A 9554-nucleotide genomic window follows, 5' to 3' on the forward strand; every position below is an offset into this window, starting at 1 on the left:
CAGGCCGGGCGCCCGTGGTCGGTCGGCGGTGAGGTGGGTGAGGTGGGGCAGGCGCTGCTGCGGCGGAGTCGCGGGGTCGGGCTTAGAATTCCAGGTGCCACGCTCGTGGCTTCCGGGTTCCGTCCAGGCTCTGGGCGGCGGGTGGCGGCGGCCGGGCGCCTCGGAGCTCGCGGAAGACTGAGAGTACAAGCCAAGGCGGAGCGCCGGCAGGCGGTACGGGGAAAACTGCCTGCGTTGTGCGTCGGTGGGTCAGAAAGTCCCAAGGGGGCGGGTGGAGGCGGTGGAGGCGCCAGGGCAGGTGGAGACCGAGCGCAGGACCGGGCGGGGCGGGGAGGACAGATGCTTTTTGTGGCATTTCCCAAGGCAGAAGGGAGTATGGTCGTCACCCCCCTCGCTGCTCTCGTTTTTCAAAATTGGCGAAATGAACCTCAGTGGGAGCCCAGTTCGGTACGGAGTGGAGGTTGGGAGTGGCTGCAGGAGAAAAGCGTCCCGGGCCAAGGGGGTCACCACCAAAGGCGGCCTCTGAAGAGAAACCGACTGCCAGGGCTGGGAGGGGAGAAGATCCGCGCCTGGGAGAGCGGGTGATGGTGGTGCTGGTACCGAGTAAGGAAGTAGGTGGGTAGCACGTCTGATCCAAATCACTCACCTGGAGTGCTGTGTAAATCCTGGAATCGTCTCAGCTTTTATCCCCTTAAAAAATGTATATTTTAGGTGCAGCTCCCATTAACCTATTGAAGGCCCCGATATTTCATATGAAGGGTATGACCTAACATGCCAGTCATGTCAGGATTAATGATATACATATAAGATAAATTGACACCCTGTAATTAAAAAGCAGGACTTTGTCTAAGTTAATAAGTAATTCCCGGGCGCCTGGGTGGCTCAGTTGGTTAAACGACTGCCTTCGGCTCAGGTCATGATCCTGGAGTCCCGGGATCGAGTCCCACGTCGGGCTCCCTGCTCAGCAGGGAGTCTGCCTCTCTCTCTGACCCTCCCCCCTCTCATGCTCTCTATCTCATTCTCTCTCTCTCAAATAAATAAATAAAATCTTAAAAAAAAAATCTTAAAAAAAAATAAGTAATTCCCTACTTAAAATTTGCTGTGTGAAAAAACATCACACACACAGAGTAACTGTTGTTCTGCTGGAAAGATGTACAAATCACTTTCACAAAACGAATTAAGAGATGGTTCCACTCTTATGGTTCTCTTAGGACAAATAATGGACTATCTTTGCTTGGAATCGTCTAGATCTACTATTTTGTTATGTTTTTAGATCAGTGAAACTTTTTTTTTTTTAAAACGTAGGTACAAATTTCTAACTATGAGAAGATTGATATAATTTTGCATTCTTAGGCTAATTTTTCTTTATAGGTGATTTCTAGGAGGTACAGAAATCTTTGAAGGGCTTTGTACCATATTGAAGGATGGCAGAAGCAGTGTTGATTGATTTCTTTGGTTTGAAATTTAACTCTCAGAAAAATAGTCATCAGGCATTACTGAAGACATTGAATGCTGTCCGATACCACCATGCTGCCAAGGCCAAGTTTCTTTGCATAATGTGTTGCAATAACATCAGCTGTGAAAGGAATGGTGCACATAATAACTGTGAATTAGAAGCAAGCAATGGATTATCAACTCTCCTGAGAGAATTTGAGACTGTTAGCAATCCTAGTATGGCTGCCTCCTTGTATACTATTAAGCAGAAAATTGATGAAAAAAATTTGAGCAGCATTAAGGTAATTGTACCCATGCACCGGAAGACATTACTGAAGGCTTTTATTGATCAACTCTTCACCAGTGTTTACAGTTTTGAGTTTGAAGACTTACAGGTGACTTTGAGGGGAGTTCCTCTGAAACAATCCACTGAAATAGACATGATCACAGCTCAAGAAGTAGAAGCAATCCAGAATGAAATACAAACATATTTGAGAAGTCTGCCAGCACTGAAAGGAGAGTTAACCATTATCACATCTCCTTTGATCTCAGGTATGTTAAACACTGTTGTTTCTACTGTATACATGAAAAACTAGTCTTTCTTTAGAGCTTGTTCGCCTTTTTTTCCCTCCTTTCTTTTGTAGACTATAGGTTTATGAGCTCATTGGCATCAGTTGCAACATGGGAGTGTGAGGGATGTCAAGGGATATCAAGGGATAGTCCCTTCGGAGCCACCCTTAATAAATAAATTTGTTTTATGCAAATTCAGTTTTAAGACAAATCCCCCAGCCTTCCTTTAAAATGAGATTTATGACCCTAAGCATCTCCTATTTAGAAATTGTGATACCTTAACTCATTGGCACCTTCACAGAAGAATGAAATTTTAGAAAATCAATCTTACTTCTTGGTTAAATGATATTTAGTGTGGGCTATATGCTGTTAGGAATAACAAAGACAAAGGGGACAGAAGATACTCTGAAGAGCAATAATCCCATGGGGATGGTAAAGAAAACACAAAGCCATATGTAACAAGAACACATGAGGTACACAGTGCTGTAGAAATTGGAAGCCAGGAAAACATGCAGCTTGAGGTGATCATAGAAAGTCTTAGTGAGACACTGGGTTTGTAACATTTTATAGTCTTTTGTATAGTGTATTTTTAATCTTTATTACTTCTATTCAACAGATATTTTCTTACATGGATTTACTACAAGAACAGGTGGAATATCTTACATCCCAACTCTTAGCTCATTCAATCTCTTCAGTAGTTCCAAAAGAAGAGATCCCAAGGTCGTTGTTCAAGAAAATCTGCGTAGGTTGGGGAATGCTGCAGGATTTAATGTGGAGAAATTTTACCGAATAAAGGTAAAATTTTGTTTCATGTTTTAGAATATCTAAAATATATTCTTGACTGTGCTAATGACTACATGGACTTTAATCAAGCTATTTAACTTTTGCATCTTGTGTTTTATCTAAAATTTTAGGATAATGCTTATGGTTGTTTTTCTTAGATCTGTACACTATAGCCTAAAAATCAATTCTATGATAGGTATCTTTCACCTGAAGTTCAATGTATCTAAAAGTACAGTCAATTCTTATAGTACCACTGCCCTTTTTGATTTAGAAGGAAGATTCCAGAATGGTGGGAAAGGCCATTCAGCATTCGGAGGAACTAGGATCTCTATTGATGCTTTGTTTCTTACAGAATTCTAGCTTTATTTGGGTCAGGAAAAGTAAAAATATCTTTAATTTGGTAATTAATTTAACTTCTTTCCATAAATAGTACTTTATGGAAAGTGCTGCAAGTAGAGATTTACCCATCTCTAGTAGGAGATATTTGTGATGGACTTTATTAAATTGTTAAGTGTTAAAGTCTGTTTTCCTTTGCATAAAATATGCAGAGATTATAATACCAAAAGTTAAATGACAAGTAAGTTTGGTATTTTACCATAGAAGTGATATTTTTAATGCTTATTAGTAATATTAAACTAGTTATATAATTTTATACAAAATGAGTATTTTCAGAAAAAGCTTATGGTATGAGAAATTCTTCTTTCAAAATATTTTTATCACACATCTTTGGTATTAGACTGATCATGCCAGTGACGTCTGGATTATGGAAAGGAAGGAACCTGAATCTTATGATGGAATCACCACAAATCAGAGGGGAGTCACAATAGCAGCTCTTGCTGCTGACTGTATACCAATTGTTTTTGCTGATCCTGTCAGGAAAGCATGTGGTGTTGCTCACTCTGGTAAGTATACTTAATTAAGCATTTAGGATTTTACCAGTTTTGTAGTATAGGAAAAATTATAATTTCTTTCTGCTGGGCATGACAGTTAATTACTTTACATGGTACTAAGTGTAGAAATAGGGATAGAGACAGGATACTTTTATTATAGGAGCAGATAAAAGCAGTACCTAAGTCAAATTATGTGAATCAGAGTAGAATTCCCAAAGGAAGCAATACCCAGGCTGATTCCTGAGGAATTTATAGGACTTGACTAGGTGCCAGGGTTTCTCAGCAGGGTCGCTATTAACATTTTGGGCAAGATAATCTTATATTGCAGTTTGCTTGGTTTTCAAAATTCCTAATGCCAGTAGCACCCCCAGTTGTTGTAATAACAACAAAATAGCTCCTACATGCTTTTCAGAGCACTCCAAAGGGAGTGGTACTGCCTCTGGTTGAGAACCCTTGAAGTCTAGGCAATGGGGAATAGGAAGATAAGGCATGTCAGAGAAAGGTATTCATTGAAGATGAAGGTGCAGCAGCATGTGTAGAGGTATGGAGTTAAGAAGCAAGATATGTTTGGAAAACTGCATTTAGTTTAATATGTTATAGTCTAGTGCCTTTAACTATTCTGTATAGTTAAGAACAAAGGATTTTTAAATATTGTGTTAAGGTTATGGAATGTTGTTTTCTGAAAGTATTTTAAAATGCTATTTGGATTATCCTATGGTTATAACTTTGTGAAATGAGGGATGATCTTTTAGAGTTCCTTCTGCTTGTAAATCTCTGACTACTTTGCTTTTTAGACAAAAGATAAATAAGGAAGTGGCATATTTTTCTTTTGATCTAGCTAAACTTATAGGATTGGATGACTAGCAGTCAGATTTATGATTTGACAGTATCAAAAAGTTATTTAACATTTGAGTCTTATTTCCTAGATACAAAAAGAGAATCTTATTTATTTCTTAGGTTTTGAAACATTATTTTTAAATACCAAAGATCAAAGCTGTCAAAATGAAACACTCTTGAATGAAGTTAAAGGTCTGACACTTTCTGATTTTTAAAACTTGTCATAAAGCCACAGTAATCAAAACAGTATGGTATTGGCATAAAGACAGACATATAGACCAATGGAATAAAAGAAAGTGCCCAGAAATAAACATTTGCATATATGATCAGAAGATTTTAACAAGGTACCTAGAGTATATACAGTGGGGAAAGGACAGTCTCCAACAAATAGTGCTGAGAAAACTGGATATTCACATGCAAAAGAATGATGTTAGATCCTTATCTTACATCATATATAAAATTTAACTCAAAATAGGTTAAAGACCCAGCGCATGGGTAGCTCAGATGGTTGGGCATCTGCCTTCAGCTCAGGTCTTGATCCCAGAGTCCTGGGTTCGACCCCACATGAGGCTCCTGGCTGGCTCAGCGGGAAGCCTGGTTCTTCCTCTCCCTCTGCCTCTCCCCCTGCTTGTGTGCTCTCTCTGTCTCTCTCTCTCTCTCTCAAATGAATAAATCTTTAAAAAAAAAATAGGTTAAAGACCTAAATCTATAAAACTTATCAAAGAAAACAAAGTATAAATCCTTGTGAACTTGGATTAGGCAGTGGTTTCATAGAAACAACACCAAAAGCACAAGAAACAAGAGTAAAGACAGATAAATTGGAATTCATCGAAATTAAAAAACTATGCATCAAAGGACACAGTCAACAAAGTTAAAAGGCAGCCCATGGAATGGGAGAAAATATTTGCAATTCATGTATCTGATAAGGGGTTAATGTCCAGAATATATTAAGAACTCCTACAATTCAACAACAGAAAATATCAACAACTCAGTTAAAAATGGGCAAAGGGCTTGAATAGACATTTCTTCAAACATGATAAGCAAATGGCCAGTAAGCAAATGGTGAAAAGATGTTTAGTGTCACTAATAATTAGGGAAATGCCATCAAAACTATAATGAGATATCACCTCACACCCATTAGGATAGCTAATACTAAAAAAAACAAACAAAAAATAACAAATGTTGGTGAAGATGTGGAGAAATTATAACTCTGATGCACAGTTGGTGGGAATGTAAAGTGGTAAGCTGCTATAGAAAATAGTATGGTGGTTCCTCAAAAATTTTAAAATAGAATTACCATATGATCCAGCAATTCTACTTCTGGGTGTCTATCCAAAAGAATTGAAAGCAGGATCTTGACAAGATACTTGCACACTCGTGCTTATAGCAGAATTATCCATAATAGCAGAGAGGTGGAAGCAATCTAGGTGTCCCTAGATGGATGATTAGATAAGCAAAATGTGATATATACATACAATGGAATATTATTTAGCATTAAAAAGGAAGGAAATCCTAACACCTGAATGAAGACCTTGAGGACATTATGCTAAATGTAATAAGTCAGTCACAAAAAGACACTGTAAGATTCCACTTATATGAGGTATGTGAAGTAGTCAAATTCACAGAAACAGAAAGTAGAATGGTGGGTGCTGGGGTGCTGGGGGAAAGTGGCGAGGGAGAATTGTTATTTAATGGGCATAGAGTTTTAGTTTTGCAAGATGAAAAAGTTCTAGAACTTGGTAGCACAACAATGTGAATATATTTAATACTACTGAAGTATACACTTAAAAAGCGTTAAAATGGTAAATTTTATGCTATGTATATTCCCCCCCAATTAAAAAAAATGTGAATAAAAAGTGAAGGAGAGAAAGAAGACTAACATGGTATAATCCCAGTGGTAACTGAAAGTGTAGATTTTTAAAGGAAGTGGAAAGGACCTCCCATTAAGTATCTCTCCCATGTCAGATGCTTTGCATAGTGTACCTCATTTAAAAACCAGTGTTTTAGTTAATTGATTACTTAGCTTAATTAATTGATTTTGTGATTCATTTGCTATTTCTGACTTTGAAAAAAAGAAACTGACTCTGCTCATTTTTAAGTTAGATATAAATCAGGGTGAAATGTTATGTTTTAACTTCCCTTATCTCTTTTTCTTCCTATTTACCAGGTTGGAGGGGTACTTTGTTAGGTATTGCTATGGCTACAGTGAATGCTATGATCACAGAATATGGCTGTAGTTTGGAAGACATTATTGTTGTACTAGGACCTTCAGTAGGACCTTGCTGTTTTACTCTGCCAAGGGAATCAGCAAAGGGATTTCATAATCTTGATCCTGAATGTGTACGGTTATTTGATTCACCAAATCCCTGTGTTGACATTCGTAAAGCCACCAGGTATGTTTGATTTCATTCCAGAACTGCAAGTTTGGTTATTGCTTATTGTTTCTAAAATGAAAATTATTTTAGACAACAGTTAGTAACTCCAAGAAAAATTGAGGTGGCGGATAAATAAGTAGCTGACATACACATATATATAAAAACTTATTTTGATTATGAAATATATTCTCATCTACATTTGACTAACAAATTTTCCTGTTATCTCTTAATTGACTTTAAAGTGAAGGAAGATATATTTGGCATATAGTTTTGAGAGATCTACTTAAACTTCATATAGAAAAGTTGCATGTACTTCATAGCCCTTCTACAGCTAAAATCTCTAATGTAATAAACTATCAGGAAGATGGTATTTTAAAATTATTTTTATTCTCTAATTAACTAGAGGAATATATTTCTTAGCGAAAATGTTAGATAATATAAGCACATAGTCACTTTCAAGCTTTTTATGGTCCCTTTCAATTTTGAATTATGAAATTTTGCTATTAAAAGCCATTATTTGTCTTTTCTAAAAAAGAAAATTGTCTGATCTGAATTGTGCTTCTATTCGTCAACAAAACCTTGCCCAGATTCTGCATGATTTAGCACATAAGTAGAAAGGATTGAAGTTGATTCTTAAATGTAACTTGTGGAAATAGTATCACTAATTTATAGTCATATTTCATATTGTAAAGTGTTACGGAGAAGCAACTTCTCTGTGAAAAATTTTTTAATAGGAGGACAAGAGATGGGAAGGCCAAATGACTAAAAAGCATGCTCTGTCTGAACCAAATGAATCTTTCTGCAAATACCCTGGTAACTTTAGAAGTTTCTTCTAAATAAGTACTTGATTTTGATTATAAAATTCTGTACCCAGGTCATGTCTGCAGGACAATATAGAAGGTTTTACAGTTCATATATGAACTTAGATTAATGGTGATAAAATCTTCCATTTCTTGACTTTTTCATGTTTTATATCTGTAAACCAATTTGCATTGTTTCAAGCAAATCTTTCTCAGAATTCTTTTACACCAGTATCCATATGTATATATTTTTTACTGCTTTGGCTATTGGTAAAATAAACTCTTGGTATCTTTTGCAAAATCTTTATCCTAAGGATTCTTCTAGAACGGGGAGGAATTCTACCACAGAATATCCAGGACCTGAACCAAGATCTTAACCTCTGTACATCCTGCCATCCTGACAAGTTTTTCTCCCATGTCCGAGATGGCCTTAATTTTGGTACACAGATTGGCTTCATATCAATTAGAGAATGAGGTACAGTAGGTTCTTTCTCTCCCTTTACTTCTCTCCTTCCTGTTTCCACCTTTCCCTCCCCTCATTTTTAAAAATAACTAATTATATTTAACTTTACCCCTTTATTCTTGGAGGAAGAATTAAGTTTCTACTTTTTAGTGAAGCAATAGAGGTAGGAAAGTTAATTTTTAGGGGCATGCTCTAATATAAAGAATAGCCACTCCTTTTCCTAGTTAATCAAGAATAATCAGGCCAGCATATAAAAATAAAAATAAAATCATTTATTTAAAAAATCCTGTATGTATACCATTTATCACCTATGTACTTGACATCAGTATATTTCCTATCATAACACCTTTATACCTTTCTTTTTTATTCTTTTGATTTTTGAGAAGAAATCTTTGTATAAAGATTTTAAATTCTAGGATAATAAAAAGTCCTCACATATCCAAACTGGCTTGGTTTTCAACTAGATTTGCAACTGATTATCTATAGCAAGGGTTGGCCAATTTTCTTTAAAGGGTAGATAGTAAATATTTTAGGCTTTGTGGTACATACAGTCTCTGTCTCAACTACTTAGCTTTGCCATTATAGAGCAAAAGCAGATATAACAACACAAACAAATGAGTTTGACTGTGTTTCAATAAAACTTTATTTATAAAAAACAGGTGAGGGGCCAGGCAGGTTTGGCCCACAGGCTATAATTTGCTGATACACGATCTGTAGTCATTGAGTAAGACTGAGTATAATTTCATTAAATTAGTATTTATTTCAGATTTTTTTTAGTTATACAAAAATATTTCATGACAGTGATTTAGTGCTGACCCTTTAGCATATATCTAATTTTCCTTAAGTTTACTCTTAACTGAATTAATATTATTTTTAATCTTCACAATGTCTTTAACTCTTTAATATACAAAAGACTTTAGTAGGCTTAATGATCCTTACCTTGATATTGTAATAGCACTAGTAAGAATCTTATATTTGTTTTCTATGTATTTTTACAGATACTTGACTGGATTTTTATACAACTATTTCTTGTCTCCTTCTAAACTGACTACAAGAGAGAAATTTAGCTGTTTGATTTACTTAAAACCAAAAGGATTACAATGGGGCGCCTGGGTGGCTCAGATGGTTAAGCGTCTGCCTTCGGCTCAGGTCATGATCTCAGGGTCCTGGGATCGAGTCCCGCATCGGGCTCCCTGCTAGGCGGGGAGCCTGCTTCTCCCTCTGCCTTTCTCTCTCGCTCTGTCTCTCATGAATAAAAAAAAAAAAAAAAAATCTTAAAAAAAAAAGGATTACAATGGATAATTCATCTTTAGGTATATTTTCACTATTCTCCAAAGCCAAATGACTTTCACTTGATTCTAGTAAAATCTAGATGAGGATTATTCTTAAAGTTTGTTCTGTT

General features: G+C 36.5%; 1 protein-coding gene across 1 annotated transcript; it reads left to right on the top strand.

The window, feature by feature from the left end:
* Positions 1–1294: 1294 nt before the first annotated feature.
* On the top strand, positions 1295–9211 carry LACC1 (laccase domain containing 1). Its single transcript, XM_021697845.2, has 6 exons — positions 1295–1986; positions 2621–2799; positions 3524–3689; positions 6682–6907; positions 8004–8164; positions 9151–9211. The coding sequence occupies exons 1-5, from the start codon at positions 1425–1427 to the stop codon at positions 8161–8163; spliced, it is 1293 nt and encodes a 430-aa protein (XP_021553520.1). The 5' UTR covers positions 1295–1424; the 3' UTR covers position 8164; positions 9151–9211.
* The last annotated feature ends 343 nt before the right edge of the window (positions 9212–9554 follow it).

The sequence above is a fragment of the Neomonachus schauinslandi genome, chromosome 3, assembly GCF_002201575.2.
Source record: "Neomonachus schauinslandi chromosome 3, ASM220157v2, whole genome shotgun sequence".
NCBI lineage: Eukaryota > Metazoa > Chordata > Mammalia > Carnivora > Phocidae > Neomonachus > Neomonachus schauinslandi.

Bases quoted from the DNA above. Each gene is read 5' to 3' on its own strand.
- LACC1 (XM_021697845.2), top strand. From the start codon at position 1,425: ATGGCAGAAGCAGTGTTGATTGATTTCTTTGGTTTGAAATTTAACTCT. The intron at 2,800-3,523 runs GTAAAATTTTGT...CTTTGGTATTAG, and splicing joins AGAAATTTTACCGAATAAAG to ACTGATCATGCCAGTGACGT. The intron at 6,908-8,003 runs GTATGTTTGATT...CTTTATCCTAAG, and splicing joins GACATTCGTAAAGCCACCAG to GATTCTTCTAGAACGGGGAG.